A 25481-nucleotide genomic window follows, 5' to 3' on the forward strand; every position below is an offset into this window, starting at 1 on the left:
CTCCTTCACTATCTGTCTCCCTTGATTTCCTTGTTGCCTCAAGTCTCTCTATCTGCCCATCCTGGGTAATGTAAAGTGAGTCTCTCAGCAGGTACTGCCTCGACCCTGGAGGGCTCCCACTCATCTTAATTGAAGAGCTGACCCCCACTGGCCATGGCTAATTTTAGCTCGAAGCATTCGGGGGAACAACTGGTCAGATTCAGAATCATCTGCTTCTACAAGGTCAGCCTGAGATGTATGACGACTAGATATAAAATATCTCTATGTATGAATAAGAATTACTTTTTATTATTTAAACAAGGGAGTTTAGGGTCAGATTCTGACTCTCCTTACGTGTCTTGGAGAGTAGCTCATTCATAATCACGCTACACATGTTGACACTGTTTATTATTATGCGTTGATGGCAGTATTTGAATGCTTCACGTTGATGTCTGGCTAATATTAAAACTAGCTAGGGTAAATGTCACCACGGTAACCAGGTGTGGGGACAGAACAAGACAGATGGACGGTTGGCGCTCTCTGGAGTCCCATGATTGGTGGGAGGTGATTTATCTGGTCAGGCACCGTTCAGGACAACCCCGGTGAGCCACGGAGCAGAATGGCCAGCGCTCCGAGGACCCCGCGGGCCCAGTGAAAGTAGACAGGAACAGATGCTCCGGGAAGCCCCCACAGAGGCGAGCCACTACATCACACGGTGCACACTACTTCTAACTCCGCTGGTCAGATCTCCATTAGCACCAGGCTGTGAGACGGCTGGCTCATAAGTGGGGCAGTTTAAGATCTTGGCATACTGTTGCAAAAACTTATCTCCCAACTTCATTCATCCCCATTACACTACAAGACAGGAAAGCAGTCAAGCACAGACACTGAGTCATATCTTATATCTAATATGTCAGCTGCAGTGCATTCCCTAGTAAACAATAGTCGTCCACTTGGCTATAGCTAATAACATCAGGTCAATAATACACTCGAAAGCGTTCCTAAAGTCGTTTTGAAGGAATATTTACGGTTTTAAATGGTTTAAATGTTTCAACAGGCCTAATGTCAAACCTGATAAGGGGGCATGAGTAAGCTATATCTGATAGAGTTCAGATATTCTAGATAGGGGACCAAACTAGGGTTATTGTCAGGAGCAAACTTGAGGGGCAATTGTGTACCCAACAAAATTACAATCCACAAGGATACTTTGGCGAAGATAGCAGGCATGCAAAGTGTGTGCACAGAAGTTTTCAGCCTTTTCAGTTCTTCAAATCCTACATCTTTGCAGACTCACATTGGACGTGGAAGCACTGCTCTACATAGATGGAGCGTCCTTTCCTTGAGAGCACAGCAGAAGTCTAAACTGAGATCATGTCTGAGTCATGCCCAGAAAGCCTCCGCTCTGCTTCAATCCACAGAGTCGAGCGTGCGTCAAAGCAACATCAAGGGCAGCGGTCTCCCGTGAAATGCCAAGTCCGATTAGATGACCAGAGCATGTGATTATAACACTGATGACAACACTCGCATTGACATTGGCGCCAGTGATAACACTGATCGTAATGTTAATGCCGATCAAAGACCAGCTGCTCCTCAGATGCTGGTCTCATGCTGAGGTTTTAATCCTGTAATGTCTTTAGGTTTATCGAAGCGTAATCTTATTTTTCATCAGCCCTGGCACAATGTGGGCAGAGAGAGAGAGAGAGAGAGAGAGGGAGTGAGAGAGAGAGAGAGAGAGAGAGAGAGAGAGAGAGAGGGGGAGAGAGAGGGACAGAGAGAAAGAGAAAGAGAGAGAGAGGGACAGAGAGAAAGAGAGAGAGAGAGAGAGAGAGAGAGAGAGAGAGGGAGAGAGAGACATGGCCAAACGTGCTTACAAGCAGATATATTCACATGAAATACACTCTGGCTCTTTGTCAACACAGTGATGTAGAATCGTTAATGGGTGGATCTATTGCTCTATGCAATGGTTTATGCATTTGATGTCCCATATATTTCACATACGTAATATGTATTATAAAAAATATAAAATAAACCCTGCACACATGTACTTAAAGGCTAAATGTAATTTGTGCCTGATGAAACATCATTATGTTGCCTTGGCCAAATTTGACGGTGACTGTGAATGACCGTGTTTGTTATTCTGTCTTGATCAGGTCTGTATAACATTACAGATTCTCTGTAGTCTCGTCTCTATTTCCTGCTACCCTTCATGAAAACAAGGAAACTTTTTTATCAAAACAGCCTTTTACTTCAACTGACTGTCGCCTGAACTCAAATCCAATAACAATGGGACTAAAACATTGTGATACATTGTCTAGCATTTAACTGTCATTCCTTAGTGACACGATGACAAGTTTAACCGAAAGCCTTCACATCTGTAAAGACAGCGCCTGTCACCTATGCTGAAAAATACAATCACACGAAGTTCACCTTGGAACTTCACGCAATATATATATCCAAGGTAACCTGAAAAGACCTTGTCATGAGTCTCGTAAAAACTGACAGCCCAGACCGATAAAACATAAAAAGAAAAACTTCCATCTGATTTGTCTTAGTCATCCAGTGTAAAGAGGAGCAGTTGGAGCCTGCAGTGTGTGTGTGTGTGTGGGGGGGGGGGATTTAGGGGGAGGTGAGGAGTGAGTCAGAGATGGGGTTTGAGCGAGGGAATGGCCGCTCGGTGGGCACAGGCAGAGTGAGGGGTCCGCGCCAGCCAATAGTGTCGGAGCTCGCCGTGACATTAAAGTCGCTGTTGGCGGCCTGTCTGCTTTGATGACCTGCGACAGAACTCGATGAAACGACCCCGAATGTGCCAAGGCGGAGGCGGCGGCGGAGGCATCCTGCCACGGGCTAGAGTCACATTAGCCTCCGCCTGTCCTGTCAGGCAAGCGCACTTCCATCACATTTCCTGTATTCTCTGCCTCCTTCTTTCACTTTCTTTTTGATCCTTTCAATTCTCTCTCTTCCTTTCTTTCTGTCGCGCTCACTTTCTTTCTCCTCAAAATAGCTGCCTGGATTTGGCACGGGGTGATCATAATGAGATGAAACGCACCAGTGGCCATGTTCATGTCCTCATGAAAAGGGGCTGTTGAGGACGAAACTGCAATGAGAGAAACACTGAGCAGTGTCTGAAAGGTGGACATTATTTTTCTCCAGTCATCGTTCACTGGACAGTTTTCTGTAAAGAATGGCAGTGTGCTCTCTCTCTTTCTCTCTCTCTCTCTCAAATTCAGATGAGCTTTATTCGAATAACAAAAAAGCATTTAGCATTGCCAAGGATTTTTAATTATATAAAGAGATTGTGCTCTGTAAATCAAATTCCTGTCTCTCTCCACCTCTCTCCATTTGATGTACGTATGCCATCAGGTGGTATTTCTCACTGTCAACTGAGCCTGGGTGGAGAGACCCCAGCATGCCCAGCGCTAAGCCTCACACAGGCTAGAGACAATGCAGCGAGACGAAGGAACTCTCACAGACACAACATCAACTCAGAGAGAGAGAGAGAGAGAGAGAGAGAGAGAGAGAGGAAACACATCTCTCTCTTACCGTCTCTCCCACAAAGGCTGGGCCATTACACACATTTGAAAAGCATCCAATTTACTGAAGATACACACAAAAGCATAAAATCAAATCGAGTTTTTCAAGCAATCGTGAACTGGATGTGAATGGCACATTACACATTTTGAAACTAATACAAGATATGATGCTATAAGATGTGATATAGTTTTTCATGTTGCCACAGCTGCTGTAAGCTCACACTGTAGCTGTGGACCTAACTGAAGCACTGTAATGTGTTTACATTTTTTGTTTGCCAGTTTGTATCAGTTCAGTAGAGCTATCATTTTGTTTTGCAAAACGATTAAGGAGGGGTGTATAAATGGACCGTAGCTATAGGATACAGAGCCTAGCGAAAGGACCACAAGCTTGTGAAAGTAACATTCAACAAGAAACTCTCGCCCTCTCTGCTAGCCTCTGTAGGTATGGTTCATGTAGTGTGGTCTGATGAGACTACCCAGCATCCATCTCACTGAGATCTTCCCAGTAATGAGCGTCAGGGTGAACCCTTGTGTGTGCGTGTGTCTCCCTGCTCGTCTAAGAGAACAAACCTGGCTCCACCGCGGCCAGGGATTCCATCTTAATTGGCCAATTTTTCCGGTCTCTTTTTCCCCCCAGGACTGAGAGCTGGATGTTGAACGGGAGGAGTCTGCGAGGCGGGGGGGGGTGCTTCACGGCCTGGGTAATAAGCAGACGGCAAGAGCACCAGCTATCCCCATAGGCAGGAGGCCAAGACAGGAAGGTGTGGAGGAGAGAGCTCTCTCACACTCATGTTATGGTGCTTCATGTCATACATAGACAATAGAGACAGTGTAAATATACCAGATACTGCCTACGTAAGTGCTTGTGTATGCACACAGAGCTCACTGTAATTCTAGCAAAAATAAATAAAAAATACATAAATAAGATATTAATACACATAGCATTCATAGAAATGTGTTTACAGTATATCCTGTTGATCCAGACAACGTCCTAAACCCATACACACTTACAGTTTACAGACTAACATAAAGTACACGCAGCAATTCCCACTGCCTGCTTCCAGCAGGGGAAGAGGTAGTCGGGTCAATAACAATCAGGATTTTCCATTTTCCAACGCCTGATTATTTCCCCTGCACCTCCCTCTCTCTCCAACATTCCCTCTCTCATTCCATCAATCTATCAATCTATCTATCTATCTATCTATCTATCTATCTATCTATCTATCTGTCTGTCTCCTATCTATCTATCTATCTATCTATCTATCTATCTGTCTGTCTCCTATCTATCTATCTATCTTCTATCTTGAGGATTTGGAGTTTTGGTTCCCCTAATCGTGTCAGAACATGTGTACACCTCTTGAGTTCCATTTGTGCCACAACACGATAGACCGGCAGGTATTATATGTTTCAGGTGCCTGCGAGATGGATGTGTTGGCACTGGATAGAGCTAACACACTCAGGTCGACTTAACTAGCCAGTTGAGACGTCACACTAGGGCAGCAGCTCATCCATCTTTGGGGAGGGAGGGAGGGAGGGAGGGAGGGGTCGACAGAGGCATTGCCGGGCTGGGATGAAGATGGCCTCGGGCTGCTGTTGGTTGTACATCTTTCATTATTTATTCATGATTTGTATTGACTGCCAGTTTATCTGAGAGGGAGCTGGAGACTCACTGCTGGAGGGCCGCCTATTAGGGAATGTCTTCTTTGGTTTTGTCCTTTTTTTCCTTTACAAATTGCACTTTGTGTTCGTGAGTGCATGCGTGTGCGTGTGCGTGTGCGTGTGTGTGTGTGTGTAAATCCAAGAACCGGCTGAGAAAGAGCCCAAACAGGAATTAAAGCAGCCTTGGTCAAAGACAGGAAGTAAGGTGAACCACAGGCCGACAACAAGCCAGGACCATGTGCATGTATGCATGCCATTTTCCAGATTAAACATTTCTATAGATACAACAAAGACCTTTCAAACAAAGACCTCATTCAAGTTGCCATTTCAACATTTGACACATGTCCCTGATCACCAAGTGGAGGGGACATTATTCAAGATTAAGCATTTGCAGAAAGGCATCCAGTTAAACCCAGCAGAGTTTAGCTTGTGACAAATATGCTTTTAGTGACATTTGACTTTAGTGGAAAAGGTTGTGGATTTGGAGAAACAAAAATATCACTGTCCTCACAAGACTAACAACAGACACAACATGATATAACAAATAACAGAGATGTGTTGCTGATACCTCCGCATACGAATGACATTCAGATAGGGCAGTATTTCACTGGATGAATATCGGGTAATATTAGACATAAGTGAATACATTTTGTTAGAGGCAATATTATGAATTAATGTAAATCTGTCCTCAGACTAATATCAGGTAACATTTAGACAAAAGAAAACTATAAATAATTCTCTCTTTTTTTCAGGAGAACGTGGATCGATCGACTGTAATTATTCACTCGTCTGAGTCTGACCTAACAATGGACTGCTTACCGACACGTTCAGACGTGACACTGGCATTCACGCAGTGAAGATGGAGTGAAGATGAAGATGGAGTGAACAAGTTTGAAAATGTAATCAGCGGGGGGGCTTCTCGCGCTGCAACGGAACAGCGCGGGAAGTTATTTTTAGCAGCAGCATCCCCGTCTCCTGCTGCGAGGAGCTGCATTTGTGCAAGTTGACGGAAGGTAAACATTAGAAATGATATTCGGGGGGATCACTGTTTTCCACCAGCAATATGGAACTACTTAGCTGTTATGGCTCTGTCGCAAGTACTGGATTTGAAAATACGACACTTAAGCCTTTGCTGAAAGAAGATTCAAACGATGACATACAGTTATGATGTGAACGAAACAGACAATAATCGAATCGGTCTCTGTGAAGGGTGTTTAGCTAAGTTGACATAGGTCAAGACAACGATGGGTGACCAGTGTGCTGTGGAGCATTTTAGGCCATCGAAAGCGTCACTGCACCACTACCATTAGGTCACACAATGCTTACCTGAAGTCGAGGGCCGAGTGTTCCTTGAGACCATACAACCCCGCGGATAGGGTCAGGAGCCATCGCGGGATGAAATGACCGTTTTGGCACTCCAGGTATGGCGCCGACCATTTAATATGAGATCTGTCAGAGACGAAACTCTCGCCCCTGCGGACAGAGGCGTCCAGCGACTCAATATCTTGAGTCAGAACACGTTTGTGGAATTGGCTCTTCTTTTTGGATTTAACACCGTGAAACCATTCCGTTTCGGACGTTTTATTCCTCAGGAGATGCTTAGCGGAGCCTGAGAGATCCTGGAGAACTATTTCGCTGCCCTCTCTCGTCGCCCGCAGGAAGACTGCGGGCCCAGAGGCCATGGAGTCAGTGTTGAATGTCACCACGGCCCGGTGAATCTTTGAATCCCCCTCCAGTATGCTCCTAACCAAAGCATAATACCACTCTACGTCTTGAACGAGACTTTGCTCTTGCGACCTGTTGGTCTGCAAGACCATGTTCAAGAAGTTGGCCGCATGCATCACCGTGTCCAAAACTGTGTGCATGGACTCGTGCGGGGTCCTGCTGGAGTGGGCACCGAGCTCATACCTATGTGAGCAGTTCGCAAGCTTTAAGGCAGAGGAGTCCCCTGTGTGTAGAAACTCGTTGACCACCCGCTGTAAAGGTTCATCTGCTTTGTGGTCGATGACAGAGCGCCCCGTGACAGCTTTGAACGGATGAGCTTTACGGAGATGCGTTCGCTGGTTGTTGATGTGCGTGCTGTAGATAGTCTGTCTCGCTCGGTTCTCCCTTTCTTGATCCGCGTTCCACTCCCCATGTCTATAATTTGATCCAATGACAAATCCCACTTGCAAAAGTAATGACAGGCTAAGTATAGCCATATCCACCCTAAGACTTATATCCACTGATACTGTGCGACTCCGTTTAGGCTCACCAGATGAGCGAGAATGCACGCAAGGCAGCCAGTCGTCTCTCAATCAACACAACATTGTCACCTGTAGATGCTGAAGCTTTACGCCCGCCTGTCCGTGAATGGTGAAAGCAACGGCTGTCTGAAACCCCAGGAGTGCAATTCTTCCTGTTTTCTTCTCTTATAGCGGCTGTTGCATTTACCTTGTTTGAGTACGTTGCGCCGTTATGTCAGACACTCTTTGATGGTAAACCAATCCGTTCTGAAGAAGGGACCTGATGGTTCTTGGTATCCTTTCACTGCGATGTGCGACAGACAACCGACACAATTAGAAAGGGGAAAGAGGGTGAAAATCTCAATTATCCGATTCACGGCGGAGCCAGAGCTTCACACTTGGGGGTGACAAAACACACTCCGCCCTCTTCCGTCCATAACAAGCAGCGGTTAGGCGCAAGAACGACAGAGACCATTTGCTTTCCAATCTCGTCTCCTTCATTATCTTATAGGGTTCTTAAAGGACCCTTGATCCGCGTATGGTCGCTGCTGCTGTCACTCATCTCAATGGGGGCGGGTTCGACGGAGTCGCGAGGGAGCTGTCCAGTTCTGACGGCAAAGCCTGCAGAAAAACACCCACGGAGACACACACGCACGGAATCCTGCTCTCTGGCGATAAAACAGAGAAAGAGTGGGGAAACCCAGTGATTTATGAAGATGATTTATGATTCTGCCCACGTTTCAGCGACATTTCTATTCAACTATCTCATATTTTTTTTGTTACCTATACAATCAGTAATGGATTAAGTAAATACAATACAAGTAAATACGATTTAGAGATTGCAAACCACTGACATGATAAGAGAGGCCACTTGGAAGTAGTCTACCATTCTTAAGGATGAAGGCACATGCCTTTAAACAGCGTGTTGTTGAATTAATTCTATTATAACTGATTTTGCAATAACGATGCTTATTTTTGTTAGTGTATATGCTAGAGTCTTCTGGCGAAAGAAAGGTTAATATTTCGCAATTGATTTTGGCAACAGACGTGGTTTCTGTAACGTGTATTCTGACAGATCCTTTACACGAAACGTCTGCATTCATTGCATGGTTTACCACACACGCCTAGTTGCAAGACTGTGCACAATATGATCTAATTTCTCCCACGTAAGGCACTGGCGTGGGCTGGCACGCCGTGTACGAGCATTTGAAAGCCCAAAACACAGTAAACACGAACAAAACGGAGCGATTAGAGAAATAGGACGCGTGGTAGGGCTCAACGCGGAGCCCATTGAAAGTTATGAATCATGGTGCAATGACTCATCCCCTCACGACGGCTTAATCCATTGGTTCCCATCTGTAAGCAATGCAACATGGAGCACAACTGATTCAGTTCCTCCCCAAACCTTGCGTTTATGAAAGAATGCCTTTAAATGAGCATAAGGGTCCTGATAAATTTCTAAGACTTGAACCAATAGACTCAGTGGATAAAATGTAATGGCAAGATTAATAGACATTTATAATAGCAAAAATACAAAATTACTTTGTTTCGAATTGTAACCGAAAGAGCAGTGGAGTTGTTTTTATTTCTCTCTTAATGAATTGGAACATAATGAGCACAACACAAAAATCAGTGCATTGTCAGGAGTTGCTGTTCCAGTCTCAAGATAAACTGAAAAGCTTGGTTTTTATCTATGGCATTCTAATATATGGTCATTCGGTACTGAATCTGTCAAGGAAGAAGTCCCATTAACCATAATATCACCATTGCACTCGTAGTGGCAGCTCACCCATGTTATTCTCTCTTTTCAGAAGTATGTCTGGCGTTAGCTCTTATGGATTGGCTCCTGCTCGCAGTCTCCCCCTCATAAACCTTTACTGACCCATGAATATTTAAAGCACATTTTGCGGTTCATCAGCAACAATCTTTACAACTTGAAATAAGGAGCTTTGTAGCCAGGAAGCCATTAAATGTGGCCCATTATGTCTTCCCTCTGCTTCAACATAAGCCAGGAGTCCAAGGCCTGTGTACTGAATTTAGGCAACAGACAAGCAGAACGCACACACACACACGTATAGAAAACACAAATATACGTATGTATACTCAGAATCAGTGTTGAGGAATCAGGAGACATGTTGTTGTGCAAATGAAATAGTTGAACTCTAACACGTAACACCTACCACCGGATTGTGGGTGTTGTTGCTCCTATCGGTTAAAAAAACACAGACTGAAAGTGCCTGTGCGTCAGTGAATGAAGTACGGCCCAGGTTGTATTTATTTCATTGTAGGTTATCCTGTCTTTCTTAACATTGGTCTTTGGGCATAAGCAAAGTTCCTGTGGAATTTGGTTCGCTAAACTGGTGAATAAAACTTTGGGCCAACTCTTTTTTTATTCACTACAGACAAGTAGATAGTATTATGGCAGAATAGCTTCCCAGATGGGCTGTGATTTCTTTTTTACGATGTGCTTTGTGTTCAGAGAGGAATACAGAGCTTTGTAATCAAACTGTTTAAAAGGAAAAGAAGACAGTTTGGCAGTTCTGCCTGGCCCTCCTATCTGGGTCCTTATTTGGTATGTGGTGAGTGACATGTACTGGTTTGATGCTTTTCTCTATCTCACTTTCCCTCTCACACACACACATATTGTATACACACACGCACGCGCGCGCGCATGCGCACACACACACACACACACACACACACACACACACACACACACACACACACACACACACACACACGCGCGCGCATGCACACACACACACACACACACACACACACACACACTCATACATATGGAAAAATAATATATAGACATGTATGACTACTTACACACAAAGACACACAATAAAGAACCACACACATATTTATGCATGACTCCATCCATATTCAGACACAGTCAGACACACACAAACATGCACATGCACACACACACACACACACACACTCACTATCAGGAATGGAGTCACGGTGTGTGGGCAAGACTCCTCGGCTTCGTGGTGGAGGCCAGAGGAAGACAGGCATGACGGGGGTGACAGGCGGCCGATCTCTCAGAGGCAGCTGCGGAGGGCTCAGCGCGTGTCAGGCACCCACCCCTCAGCTGGCTAACCCCCAGCGCGTGTCAGGCACCCACCCCTCAGCAGGCTAACCCCCAGCTAGAGCCCCTCCACTCCAGTCAGGACTGGCTGAGCCTTAACTGGCAAATATCCGTAGCAATGACAGCTAGAGAAGTCCCATTACAATAGTGTAATATGTATAAGAATTCTTGAACATAAGGCAGAGACCATTAGAATGAGTCTTAAACTTTATTGTAAAGTATTTGCTGATATTACATTCTCACAAGACTACGTTTTTCTTAATAGTATTCAAGTCAATTCTACATTCCATATCCATGTGAATACAATAAAGTGCTGTACTGTGTTATTTAGAGATACAATGCATACCATGCAATACATACAACACATACCATACATTTATGTTTTTCTATACCATACAACATACTTAAATATTCCAAGAGTGGGAGCTGTGGCCTGCTAGGATAAATATCCCTGATTATTTTGTGTTTTAATGTTCTTAACGACAGTCACTTTGCTATGTGCTTATTGTACACACACATGGCTCATTTTCTGTCTGAAAGGCTTTATTTTCATAAATAATGGCCTTCTGGGCAGTCTTAAAGTTATCCTCAAAATCATAGGATTTCTTGTCTTTGTTAGTGCAGTTGAAGGACAGCAAGGTCAAAAACACTGGGATGAACACTAGGCCATGAACTAACCCAAGAACCATAACCAGAAACATAATCTTGAATAAGGTACGGTAGATATAGTTCTTTGAAGTTGCCAAAACTATCACCCCTATTATGGTGGATACGGCCCCTTGTAAAACAGGGTAGCCCAGGTGAAAGACAGCATCTATGGCTTTCTCATCGGCCGACGGTTTCTCACTGGACACAAACGCATATGAGATATGAGCAGAGAAGTCCACAGTGAAGCCAACACACACAACCAGGATGATCATGGATATGGTGTCCAGGTTGACATTCCATAATGCCATGAAGCCTGTTACCCCGGTGATGACTGAGCCAATGGAGAGGGTCACCCATAAAGAGCAGATTGGGTTTGGGATCAGAAGGAGGGAGATGACTAACATCACTAGAGCCGTGAAGCCAATGCTCTGGACAGTACTGCTTTCCAAGATGTCATACTGGTCAAAGAAGATGAATGCAGGATGAAAAACCAGTATGTCAGCGATTTTGCACTTCTCAGCTGTCTCCCTGAGCTCATTAAACATCTTGATCTCCATTGTAGTATTGGCAATGTTCACTGTCTGGATAAAGAAACGCGAGGCGTAGATCTCCTCATCCGTGATGTTCACGTCGAGGCTGAGCTCTGGCACGAGAGTGAAAAACATTGGAAGGTTTGACATGAACGTGGTCTTGTTGTTCAAGCTAAAGGGTGCGAGGCGAGAATAATCCTCGTAGATGTCGAGCCATGACATGTTGACGTCCTTGCTGACGAAGCTCAGCTCCGTGAACTCATTCAGACAAGATCTCAGCGCGGTCCGCTTCGGTTCCTCCCAGTACGGGTACTCCCCTCTCACCATCACCATCACAGTCGGTCCGTACCCAGAGAAGTATCTCCTTTCATCCGCATAGTACTTGTTCACGTAAGAATCATCAGCGGCCAGATTGCTCATTTCGATTCCCTCCTGAACCTGGAAGCAACCATAAACAGCCAGGGTCACGTAGCCCACATACAACAGCACTACGCCCACTTTCGTCCATGGTTTGATCAGGAAGGGACCATAGTGTCTCTTGAAGAAGCGGTTCATGGGGTGCTCCGTCTCAGAGCCCTTTTCCTCGTCATAGTGACCCCCCACACAGCAGAGGGCGCTACACCTGGAGCTCTCCTCAGGTCTCTTGCTCGGGATCTGCATGCAGGTCAGCCAGTGCCCGTTCCTGCTCTCTCTCCTGCCATTGAGTGCCAGGAAGGCTCCGAAGAACGTGATGTTGTAGACATAGCACAGGAAGATGGCGGTGCTGGTGTACAGGCAGAAGTACTGGACGGACGGGAAGTCGGTCATGAGGCCGATGTAGAAGCCGAGGATGTCCGTCACGGTGGTTATGGTGATGGACATGGCTGCCTCTTTGTAGGTGTCCGCCATGCGCTTCTCAACAGGGTCTTTGACGTTGGTCTGCTGCCAGTTTGAGACCATTATGAACATGTCATCAACACCAATCCCTACAGAATAAAAATCAGAGAGCATTTTTATTACAATATTGTAAATATGAAATAGCTGAAACAATATAATGCATTGAGAGAATCAGATCAAATGTATTTTGCTCTCTGAAGGGTAGATGTCTACACTAGCTGCAGTTCATTGTGTAATTTTATACTGTAACCAATATTCTATTGGCTTGTGTCTGTTACAGCTTCATAGTCACATGATCTCCAGAAGATTCCTTTTATAGGATTTCCATTCACTTCATTCAGTGTGAAACGACTGCTGCACTAGTGCCTAAATCTATTGACAGCCTCTCTTTCTGATACTAGCGTGTGACAGAATAGGAATTTACATAAATTGAATAAAGACTTAAGCATTATCAGTCAAGCATAAAGCCAAGAGATTAACAGGCCGCAGTCAAAATTTGAAATTAAAAGCTCGAGAATGTTTTTGACTTCAGTCCAAACTTCAAAGACCTCACAAGATGGAAGCTTTTTAAATGTGTTCTGCAAAACAATGAATATTATGTTTCTTTTTCATATTGTCTTGCATGTACAGTCATATTCATTTTAAAGGGTTGTTATTGGAAAGCCAGTAGGAAAATGTGATATGACGTATCAAATAATAACAAATGATGAATACTATGGTACAATATATAATCCTCACCAAATATAATGAGAAGTTTTTTCACTGTTTGTTTTAAGTTCTTTCAAGGTAACCCAAATACTTTTGATATTGTCGTGGCAGCCTTCAGTGTCACAGGTTGTTGTTGTTTTTTTTTTTTTTTTTTTTTTTAAATCGAGGAATAATAAATGGAAACTATTTCAAACACCTTACCCAGTATGAGGAAAGGAGCGTTGACAGTAGTTATGACGAAGGGAACCCCGATGTAGAGCATGAAGCCAAAGCTAGAGAGCACAGCCAGGCCTGCAGAGAGCACCCCAACGAAGGCCACCCACACCTTATTCCTCACGTTGTCAAACCTAAAGCAAAGCACATGGTAAAAAAATGTGTTTATTGTGCATTTTGTGAACAGGTACAAGGCAAATGTACCAATTTCCTGTGACACATCTTCTGGCGTGTGATTTAAGCTATTCCAAGGTCGTTGACTCATTTCCCCTGACCTTGAATTATGCATCCAGATACATCCACGAATGGCATCTCTACCTTATACGCTCCTTTAGGAAGAGGTGTGTGATTAATAGTCGACATAAAATGCACAGTATCCCCCCCTGTGGTTACTCCAGTGGAGGAAAATACATAATGAAAGTACACAGTATGAAGGATATCATCCAGAATGTAAATCCTTGACCTCTAAACCAACAGTGTTTTAAAAGGATACTGGTCATGTTGAGTGTATTTTTACATTCTAGATAGTCTGGGATGGGTGATCTCATCCCTAAGTGCACTATTACCTTAAGCAGGAAATGACAGAGAAGGAGATGACCAATGAATAAGTAATGCTAAACAGAGGTATGCCATCTGGTGTGTGCTTCTCAAACTCCTCTTGCCTGGACAAGGAAGTGAAGAGAGATATCTAGAGAGAAAAAATACCCTTGTGAAATACTGATCAGCTGATTTCCTATGGTGATAAATTTACAATTTACATTTAGTCATTTAGCAGACGCTTTTCTCCAAAGCGACGTACAAGGGAGAGAACAGTCAAGCTACGAACAATAGAAATCTAGTGTAACTCATTTGAAATCTGCATTATTCTAATAACTGAAAGTATGAAGTATTGAGGATTCTAGTAAATGAGAAAATATTGAATTACAGTATGGCGTATTTAAGTTCAAAGTATTTAAATATCCATAGGATGGTAGGATGAGAGAAAGCAGCATCATGCTCCAAATAACAACAACTAACAACACATCACAATTCTGTACATACCTTAATTTCATCATAGCTGTTTTCAGATAACATCACTCTCTGGAACTGCTTTAGCCACAAGTAGGAGTTTCCACCATCTTCTAAGAAGTAAAAGAGCCTAACAGCCTGGGCACTCTGAACCAGACCCTCCGATAGGTTGACTCCTCCGACTGTAAACCCAAGAAACTCCGGTCTGCCTTTAACTTTGTGCAGAGGAAAACTGATATTTGCACGTTCAATTTTCTGGGGATCGTAACCAATGATGTTTAATATTACATTCGGCATGCACTTGTCTTTCATTTTGGCACACAGGTTTTCATATCTTAAATGCCTGTCATTGGAATCAACAGAGATATTTTTCACTTTGCCGTCCAGATGAATGATGTCTTCAAAAGCGACCTCCGTAAATATGTTGCTGTTGTTTTTAGATGATAAGATAACTGATGCGTAATTCCCCTCAGTGTACAGCCTCTGGATGGAGAACATGGAGTCGTCATGTGGAAAATTGTCTCTGACAAACCTCCTGGCCTCCTTTGACCATCCATTAGTGGGTGTAAATTGTTGTTCGATGTCATTGTCCTCCCGGTCTGCCAGAAAGTAAAATCCCCCTCCTAGACCAGCAGAGACAAGCAGAGGAATGACCATGAAACAGACAGGGTAAGATCCAACCAGATACCCAAGCTTTTCAAAAAGCAAAGAGAGGGGTTTCTGGACACAGTCTGTGCGAAAGCCCGTCATAGCGTCTCAGAAGGCTAATATTTAGTAAGAACAATCACAAAAAGTATCGCTCCATGTGTCCTTGGCACGGTAAAGTTGGACTTTTGCTGTTCGTGTGTTATTTATGTGTCCAAACACGTCTCCATGGTCCACCCACCGATTCTTTATCACCAAACTGAAAATGAACAAACATGAGTCAGGAGAGAGGAAAGGCTTAATATGTTACTCAGCATGAAAACAGAGATTTTATTCAGATTTCCTAAATGTCAAACAATGTTAACATGTGCATACATATTTTGATGTTACTTTGCCCCACTTTTCATAGTGGAGAGGTGAAAACTAAAGTACACGGAAAATGTGTGTAGAGGACTTTGATTGGACACATTTGAAAAATGGGCCAAAATGAGCAAATATTGAGTTTGTTGGGTCAGGTGCAGTTCTGTGGTGCTGTATCATCTTATCAGCTCCTGTGCTTCAGGCAGCTGTTGTTGAGAATTTCAATACGCCGCATACCTGCAGTATCAGGAACATGTGCTGGGGACTTTGAGGCCAACGTAATGTGACGTGCACCTTTTCACCAGCTCTGTTTACAGTCCATCCACACTAAGCTCAAGATAAAGCTGTTGTTTTCAGGAATACATATAGATGAAGTGACATAACTATTGATAGGTGAAAATTCACCCTAGTTACCTCAGGACTCCGGGGCTGCATATAAGTATATTTATTAGACAAACAACAATTGCAATCAGGCTCACTCCCAGCACAAGGCTGAAAGTGAAGCAATGATAAACACATCGCACAAGGTTTATATAGACAGAAGTTTAGCATTCAGCAGAGATAACCACGTGGTGGATTTATGACGTCCGAGGCAAGGATGGAAGTTTTGCACAAGGTCGGAAGAAGCACAGTTCGACCCTTCTTATCACTTCTGGTCTAAACATGCTCTTGTACATATGCAGACAAAGTGGCACCTAATATTCTAAGTTACACACACACAGAAAAGCTATGTTCCTGCTTTCATAAGAACATGATTCATACAAGGAATATATTAATACAAGGCACTTGATTCATATATTCTTAAGTCATTAACAGTGTTTGGAAATTATCTCCATCAACTATTGTAGCCTTGTTAGGGACCGAGGCGGTCACACCACGTTTTTCCAGGATGTGGCGACTGGACTTGGTGAAGATGGGGGAAAAACAGAGCAAGAGATGGTGGTTTCTTATAAAAAGAAAATATATATATTTATTTATACACAAGGGGACTCTCACCAGTAACCCCTAAACAGGTGCCCACAAAATAAAACAAACAAAGCAAAATACAAAACAGTACTCACAGTAACTCAAGTCCTGGCACCCTCGGCACCTGCTTGGCCCATGTAGGCCCAATACTGGCACTCTCGGGGCACAAGCCAGGCCCCAAACTAGGCCCAGGCACTAAGCATGATGCTGAGTACATTAGCTAGCGGTACAAAACAAGGCAAACAAAACAAGCACAAAGAAACAGGCACAATAAACAAGGCACACCAACAAAGCACAGAGAAACAGTGTCCACACAGCTAGACACACAGACACACAGCTAGACACACAGACACTCAGACACACAGACACACAGACACACAGACAAACAGACACACAGACACTCCGCCTCACAGCAGGGAAGGGTTTTACCTTCATGCCAAGGTAATCTCTCTCTAAAGTCCTCTCTCATGAAAATGAGGCACCGGTTGAGCTTAATTGGACCCATTAGGTCTCCCGGGTCCAGCCACTATCGTGAGGGAGCCCGGACCCAACCATTGCGGCGGGGGAGTCCCCACACCAGGGCCAAACTTCTCTTGAGAGTCAGTGAGAAGAGGGGGGATGTCACCTTCTCACAAAGTAATCTTCTGACATGATGAAGACCACTAGAAGGCAAAGGCGTGTTGAGTAGAGGAGTTTCACCGGCAACTTTCCAGCGGATCTCATGGTAAGGAGGGACTGTTTTTAATGGGTCAAACCTGCATTTCTGTGTCCCCATCACACCTGATGAAACTGCATGAAATGATCAGAGGGAGAGTTTGCAAACATGAACAGGTATTAAAAGAATGTTTAATATGTTCACCACAAGGTAAAGAAAATGCTTTAATTAAAAATGAAAAATCAGGAACCAACTTCATTAGGAATTTACATTCATTACCTTTTTACACTTGAGGTCAGAAGTGTACATACAGACGTGGACAAAATTGTTGGTACCCTTCCGTTAAAGAAAGAAAAACCCACAATGGTCACTGGGAATGGTCACTAGTTTCATAACTTGAAACTGACAAAAGTAATAATAAATAAACATTTACTGAAAATGAAGTAATGAAAATCACACATTGCTTTTAAATTGTGGTTCAACAGAATAATAATTTAAAAAAAACGAATGAAACTGACCTGGACCTGGACCGAGGAGGACACCACTGTTGAAAGAAAATCATAAAGAAGCGAGACTGGAATTTGCCTGGAAGTCACATCAGCTCTATGTTAACAGACGCAAAAATGAAGCATACAAAGAAAAGAACACTGTACCTACTGTGAAACATGGAGGAGGCTCGGTTATGTTCTGGGGCTGCTTTGCTACATCTGGCACAGGGTGTCTTGAATCTGTGCAGGGTACAATGAAATCTCAAGACTATCAATGCATTCCGGAACGTAATGTGCTGCCCAGTGTCAGAAAGCTTGGTCTCAGTCGCAGGTCATGGGTCCTCCAACAGGATAATGTCCCAAAACACACAGCTAAAAACACCCAAGAATGGCTAAGAGCAAAACATTGAACTATTCTGAAGTGGCCTTCTATGAGCCCTGATCTAAATCCTATTGAACATCTGTGGAAGGAACTGAAACATGCAGTCTGGAGAAGGCACCCTTCAAACCTGAGACAGCTGGGGCAGTTTGCACACAAGGAGTTGGCCAAAATACCTGTTGACAGGTGCAAAAGTCTCATTGAGAGTTACAGAAATCGCTTGATTGCAGTGATTGCCTCAAAAGGTTGTGCAACAAAATATTATTATTATTATAAGGGTAACATCATTTTTGTCCAGGCCAGTTTCATTATTTTTTTTTTATTATTATTCTGCTGAACCACAATTAAAAAGCAATGTCTGATTTTCATTAGTTCATTTTCAGTACATTTGTATTTATTATTACTTTTGTCAGTTTCAAGTTATTTCAGTGACCATTGTGGGTTTTTCTTTCTTTAACGGAAGGGTACCAACAATTTTGTCTACGTCTGTACACCTTGGCTAAATACACTAAACTCAGTTTTTCACAATTCCAAACATTTCATTTCTATATATATATCTGCTCTGCTTAGTTAAGTTAAGTTACCGTTATTTAAACTACTTTATTTTGATGATGATAAATTCCAGAATCATAGCAAGCTTCACACAACACACACACACACACACACACACTTTGGCCCATTACTCCTAGCAGAACTGAATCAGGTTCGTGGGCCTCCTTGGACGATCCCGCTTTTTCAGTTCAGCCCACAAATGTTCTATTGGATTAAGGACAGGGTTTTATGATGGCCAATCCAAAACATTTACTTGGTCGTCCATTAGCCATTTTGGTGGTATTATTATGATCATTGTCCTACTGAAATATCCATTTGTGTCCAAACGTTAGCCTCCAGGCTGAAAATACCTCGTCAAAGAAACCTCTAAAAATATCCACATCATTTTTCTTCTTCATGATGCCCACACCAGTCCCTCTTGCAGAAAGACAACCCCACAACATGATTCTGCCACCCCGTGCTGTACGGTCGGGATGGTGTTCTTTGGGTTACAAGCCTTTCCCTTCTTCCCCTATACATAACGTTGATCATTATGGCCAAACGGTTCTATTTTTGTCTCATCTGACCAGAGAACATTCCTCCAAAATGTATGATATTAATCACAATACTCATCTGCAAACTTTTCAGGTTATGACAATACAGCACTCTATTTACTAAGAATGGAGATACTTTTGAACCAGTTACCTCCAAAAACTACCACTTCCTTAACTTTTGTCCCTGGATACTTTTGAACCTTTCACATCAAAATGAGTTAATCTCTAGGACTCAGTACCCATCTCTTTCATGAACACTGCGATGGCTATGTGGTCCCGTGGTGTTTAGGCCTATTTGTATAATATTGATTGTACAGATGAACGTGGAACCGCTAAACGCTTAGAAGTTGTTCCCAAGATGAAACCAGACTTGTGGAAGTCTTCTTCATATTTTCCACAATGACAAGCAAAAGGACACTGGGTCTAAATGAAGGTCCTAAAATACAGCCACGCTTACGCCCCCAGTTGACTCCCAATAATGACAAGAAGCTTCAGATAGACTAAGTCATATCAACAGTTTCCAGAAGCTTCCAGGCTATTTAAAGTGACAGTAAACTTGTATGTAAAGTTTTCACCCTGTGGAATTCTGATATTGTGAATTAAAAGCTAAATAAGTCTTGGATCAACTGTAGGAAAATAACTTTTGTTGCTGCTCTCACAATCCAGTGATGTTTGACTGTTCTTTGTAACCACTGCTTTTGTCTGCATGCTGTTGAACTTTTGCACGTAGTAAGGCGCCTGACAGCCTCCCCATTATCAAACTAGTTTTAGCTTGTAGATGTAACTCTGAAGGACTGATATTTGGGACATTTTTACAGATAAGACACAGTGAGCCTGACACACATAAGAGTCTGCACTTGTCATGTGATCAGGTTTGCAACCTAACTTTCCCTTTAGGCCATCTGAACTGACACCGTTTCTAGAGCGCTGCCTCTCAGCAGGAAGGCATGGGAAACCCTACCCATTGTGCTGGACCCCTGGCTGACTTAAGCCATGTCTCACTCCTTTGACTCCCACAGACTTGCATGCATCAGTTTAGCTGAGAACCACCTTTTATGATGCATTTCATTAAAATTTCAAATAAATCTGTTTCCAGTTAAATGATTAAATGACACATTCTGTTTATCTTTTTATATTTCATTTTTTTTAATTTACTCATTTTGTTAAATTCTTTCATATTTCAACAGAGGTCAAATACATTATTTGTCTAATAGCTATTTAAACTCTTTACACTGTACATACAAAAAAATTCTGAAATTAACTGTATTGTGTTGATAGTATCTTTAGTATTATAGCAATCTGCATGTATAATAGATTAATTAAGTATAAAATCATTGTATGTTCAAAAAGTGAATAATTGTAATACCTCATCCAAAATACATTGAAAACATTTAGAACACTACACAGAAAACAATTCAATTTTATCAATAAAACAGTCTCAAGGCGCTTTACAGGTCCCAGTGCCTGGACACTTAAAGGCAACAACTGCCATTATATAATCATTTTCATGTCACATAATACACAGTCTTCTTGACAGGAACATTTGATTGCCAAACCATATACCGAACTATGTATACATATTCATAAAATTCAAATCAATAATTCTTAATCATTATTATGTCACACTGATTAGTTGTAATCCCATGGGCAATGCATTATTGGTAGTCAGGGTCTTGGGACCACACCCTAAGATTTGTTTTGATATGGCACATACATTTGAGTTTGTTTTGTCATAATCGCACGGTTTACATATTGGTTATCGTTTACAAACACATGATTGTCATACATTACAGACTTGTTGGGCACAATGGTAGGCCTATTCATTTGAAATCCGTGTACTGGAGGAATCTCAGGAACATCTATTCTTGTTCCTTTTTCACCTTTGTTGGATTTACATGTAAACAGTGTCAGAAACACAGGGATGAAAACCCGAAAAATTTTGCTCGTTGAGGTAGAGAGAGCAAGCACTTCTATGATGGTAGAAACAGCACCTTGTGCCACTGGATAGCCCAAGACAAACAGTGCCTCTTAGGCTTTCTCATTAGCTGTGCGCTTCTTGCTGGAGACAAAAGCATAGGAGATGTGAGCAGAGAAGTCCACAGTGAAAGCCAACAGATATGCTTAGAGTGATCACAGATATGGAGTCTAGAATCTAGATCAACATCCCATAATGCCGTAAAGCCTGTTACCCCGGTGATGACTGAACCAATGAGAAGGTCACCCAGAGAGAGCAGATTGGGTTTGGAGGGAGATGACTAACATCACTAGAGCTGTGAGCCCAAATGCTCTGGACGGCACCATTTACAATCACATTAAGTTCATTGTAGTTAATAAATATGGAGTGGTACACAAATAGTTCAGCCACTGAGCACATTTTCGCTGTTTCCCTGGGCTCACTGTATAACTTATTTTCCACATCAACAATGTTCACTGTTTGTTTAAAAAAAAAACGAGAGGCCTGTCTTTGGTAATGTTGACATCTTGTCTAAACTGGGGGTAGAGACTGAAGAAGGACGGCAGATTTGACGTGAAAACCTTTTCATCATCCAGGCTGAATTCCTTCTCTTTTGCAAACGTGCCAGAACACTCAAGCCATGACCTGAAGAACTCCCCACCAACAAAACTTAGATTATTCAACCTATCCATGCAATTTCCAAGTTCTGACCTCTTGCCCTTGTTCCAGTAAGGGAATTATTCTCTGACTACTACCATAGCATTTGGACCATAAGTGGAAAAGTATTTATCCTCATTATCATAATAGTCAAACACAAATGAATTATCTCAGATCAATACCCTGTTGAACTTGTGTTCAGCCATACATCCCTGCTGCCAAATATCCCATGTAAACCAGAACAAAACATTTTAGTCCATTTGTTTGTCAGACAAGGGCTATAGAGTTCCTTAAAGAAGATCTTTACAGGCTGTTCTTTTTCTGTTCCCGTTTTCTTATCATAGTCTCCCCCTACGCAACATATGCTATTCATAGTTTTCAGTCACGTGACTACAATAGGTAGCTGACGGGCAAAAAGAACAGCGAAAATGGCGTTAAACAGTGGACAACGTCGAGCATTGCCGCCTACTCAACTACGATCGCCATCAACCACAGACCATACCACTATAGCCAGACAGAGATATTTTGAAAAAAATTAAATGTTTGATCCATTTACTGCACCCGCTGACATTTTTATTTCTTTAACCTCGACGAAGTCCCTGCCAGAGCTCCAGTGTGGAGATATTTACATAATAGAAAATCCGTCTCCTACACATCTCAAAAACTGAAAGCCTGCAAAAGCACAGATAGTTATTTAATTTTTAGAAGTGGATGGGTTCACAACGCTGTCGTCTGGAAGGTGAAAACAAAAAACATCTTTATAATCATAATCAGAGCAAAGATGAGTGCCATTTAATAGCTAGCTACCAGCTAGCGAGCTACCTGCTGTAAGCTACGAGCTACCTGCTGTTAGCTACGAACTACCTGCTGTTAGCTACGAGCTACCTGCTGTTACCTAGCAGCCTTTAGCCTACCCAACGCTGTTCTTTATCATTTGACACAATTTCCTGGTTTAAACAAGTACGAACACCTGGTCTGGCGAATGACAACTTAAATTATCTTCCCATATATTTTTAACTGGCATTGTAGTATTACCAGTTGGATGACAAAATACACTAGCCTACTTGCTTAGGTACTTGTCGCAATCTCAGAGAAGAAACCGGGTTTTTTTTTTTTTTTTGGCAGACGCTAGCAGAGCTACTGGTAATTTTTATTCGGCATTGCAATGCACTATATGAAGTGCGAAGTGCATCTTTAACTAATAATAATTGACAATCATTGAGAAAAATGGAACAGAATCTGCAAATATCCTAGCATACAAATCATGCACCGTTTTCTTTGCCCTCCGTTCTCGTACCTTCATGTGCTGCATATCAGAAATGGCCGACCGAAAAGCGAATTATTCTGAGACGGCTCATGTTACCATGGAAACAATAAACAAAGCTAGCTTCAGTAGCTGCTGCATGAGATATGGCTAACAGAAAAGTTGTCATTTTTCTCAATGATGGTCAATTATTAGTAGTTAAAGAAGCACTATTCCAGTATTTCAAAGAGAATGAGCTGTGGGAGCACAAGAACAGTGAGTGTCTAGCAGCAATTATCATAGACATATATGATATATCTATAACTTATAATAAGGTTTAAGCTTACATGTTGGAAAACAGAACGTCTCATGGAGGATGCTTGCTAACGCTATTTCAGTTATGTTAAGTGCAATGTAGTAAATCAGTGAATTATCAGAGTAGCCTGTATTTTCGTTTGTTCTGAATAGTTAACCTCCTCCACTTAGCATTCTTCGAACAAAAGATTGTGGAAAAAAAATATATTTCATAAGTTGAATTTGAATGTCACTTGCAGCCCAGTTATTCTTGCGTTATTTTGCACTTGCAGAGGCTTGATTGCTAATTTGAGTTACTTTTAAAACTTTATTTGCACTTTCTCTTTACTTTTAAAAGCATGTTTGCACTTTATTTGTATTACTATTTAATTTATGTATTATGATGATTACATTTGTTACTCAAATACATTTGAAATTCAAATTCCAACATTTTGAGTCGTTATTTTAATTTGCTATGGGAAATAATCATTAGATTAGTCGATTAATCGAAAAAATAGTCGATAGATTAATCGATTACCAAAATAATCGTTAGTTGCAGCCCTAGGGTCAGCCAATTCAGCGCCAGAAAGACACCAAAGAGTGTGATGATGTAGATGTAGCAGAATAAAATGGCAGTGCTGCTGTACAAACAGAAGGCCCGGACTGAGGGGAAGTCATTCATGAGGCCGATGTAAAACCCAATGATGTCAGTTAGGGTGGTTATGGTGATGGACATGGCTGCCTCTTTGTAGGTGTCCGCCATGCATTTCTCAACAGGGTCTCTGACGATGGTCTGCTGCCAGTTTGAGACCATTATGAACACGTCATCAACACCAATCCCTAGAATACACAAAGAGCGTTGATGTATTGGGGATGTAATGCGTTACTTGTACTACTACTTACTTTTAATTTCAACATTTGCACATTCAGGAAACCCTTGCAAAGGCCTACAATCAAGTTTACGGTACACGATCACCACATCATGGCATGGAGCCATTTCCTCTATGTCTGTGGTATGATATGATCCCAGAATGAAATACATAAGACAAGATACTACCCAAGAACTAAGAAGGGTGAGTTTGCCACAGTAATGACAAAAGGCTGTTGGATGTAGAGCATCAACCCGAAACGGGAGATTACAGCCAGACCAGCAGAGAGAACACCAACGAGGCCTAACCTTATTCCTCACATTGTCAAATCTGAGAGAAAGGAATGTGTTTCTTAGACCTTATACACACTGGCTGTGATGCATGTGCGTTACCTGTTGATTTTCATTACGCCGCCCATGTTAACAGGTTAGAGCATGTACACTGCCAACGTGAGACGCGCGGCTCAAATCAATAAACAGGCCTTACCTTTTCACCTGACAAGCTACACCTGGACTCTTTAGTTACAACACATTAGATGGGAAATCTACAGCTTCCTTGATATATACTGTTTTATGGTTAATTGTAAAACATATAAAATGTAACTTTTAAGCACATTTAATACTAAAACTGATTTTTAATCAGAACATATTTATTGACTCTTCAAACTCATTGTACTCATTTAACTGCAAATAAATAAAATTTAGACAACCAGTTGATTGTGTGGTGAATGTATTGCTGTTGTATTAATTCATTGTGATCAGACATTACTCTGATGGATCTATAACATTGCCTACCTTAAGTAAGACATGACTGAAAAGGAGATGACAAGTGCGTATGTAATGGAAAACAAAGACGTTCCATCAGCAGTCCGTAGGTTTATTTCATCCTGTCTGGAGCGTGAGGTAAGTGCAAAAACAAGACATAAAATCAATCTGTATACTAGAGTGAATATCTGGAAAATGATGACTAAATCATGAAAGCATTAGATTACCTCATATATAATGTATAAACTGTATACATACCTCAGATTTGCAGTGTTCATTTACAGCAGAGAGATCTTTCTGAAATCTGTCCAGCCATGTTGTGGAACTTTCACTGTCCTTCAAAAAGTAGACACTTGACACAATCCTGTTTCTGAGGTCTGCAGATAATTCCTTTGACCCCATGGCTTGGAGTTTGCTCTGACATGCACTGTCAACTGGTGGACCTTATATAGGCCGGTGTTGGCAATCCCCAATCATGTCCAATCAATTGAATTTATCACAGGTGGACTCCAATTAAGTTGTAGAAACATCTCAAGCGGTATCAGTGGAAACAAAATGCACCTCAGCTCACTTTTGGGTGTCATATCAAAGGGTGTGCACACTTGTGTACATATGATATCTTACATTTAGATTTTTAATAAATTAGCAC

General features: G+C 42.2%; 2 protein-coding genes and 1 pseudogene across 7 annotated transcripts in view; all 3 read right to left on the reverse strand.

The window, feature by feature from the left end:
* The window catches only part of gpr158a (G protein-coupled receptor 158a), a 74611-nt gene extending 65082 nt beyond the window's left edge, over window positions 1-9529 (reverse strand). Inside the window, exon 1 of one of the 2 annotated variants that reach the window (XM_012815029.3) lies at window positions 6495-9529. In XM_012815029.3, coding sequence (XP_012670483.2) covers window positions 6495-7369 — 875 coding nt within the window. In that variant the 5' untranslated portion in view covers window positions 7370-9529. The remainder of the gene's footprint in view (window positions 1-6494) is intronic. The other variant, XM_031583974.2, reaches the window with a different exon arrangement.
* A 1156-nt stretch (window positions 9530-10685) lies between these two features.
* LOC105889230 (patched domain-containing protein 3-like) overlaps window positions 10686-25481 on the reverse strand; it is a 15567-nt gene continuing 771 nt past the window's right edge. The window contains exons 1-6 of one of the 5 annotated variants that reach the window (XM_031584120.2): window positions 25091-25481; window positions 24863-24958; window positions 14507-15377; window positions 14032-14153; window positions 13454-13599; window positions 10686-12633 (exon numbers count right to left, since the gene is read on the reverse strand). The exon at window positions 25091-25481 is cut by the window's right edge and continues 687 nt beyond it. In XM_031584120.2, coding sequence (XP_031439980.1) covers window positions 10985-12633; window positions 13454-13599; window positions 14032-14153; window positions 14507-15223 — 2634 coding nt within the window. In that variant the 5' untranslated portion in view covers window positions 15224-15377; window positions 24863-24958; window positions 25091-25481 and the 3' untranslated portion in view covers window positions 10686-10984. Of the gene's footprint in view, window positions 12634-13453; window positions 13600-14031; window positions 14154-14506; window positions 15378-16421; window positions 17234-17378; window positions 17436-17617; window positions 17644-17752; window positions 18278-24862 lie in introns of those variants that run through there. The other 4 variants (XM_031584119.2, XM_031584118.2, XR_006152925.1 and 1 more) reach the window with 4 other exon arrangements.
* Window positions 18356-22103, reverse strand: LOC116224432 (annotated as a pseudogene).

The sequence above is a fragment of the Clupea harengus genome, chromosome 17 (genome assembly GCF_900700415.2).
Source record: "Clupea harengus chromosome 17, Ch_v2.0.2, whole genome shotgun sequence".
Taxonomy (NCBI): Eukaryota; Metazoa; Chordata; class Actinopteri; order Clupeiformes; family Clupeidae; genus Clupea; species Clupea harengus.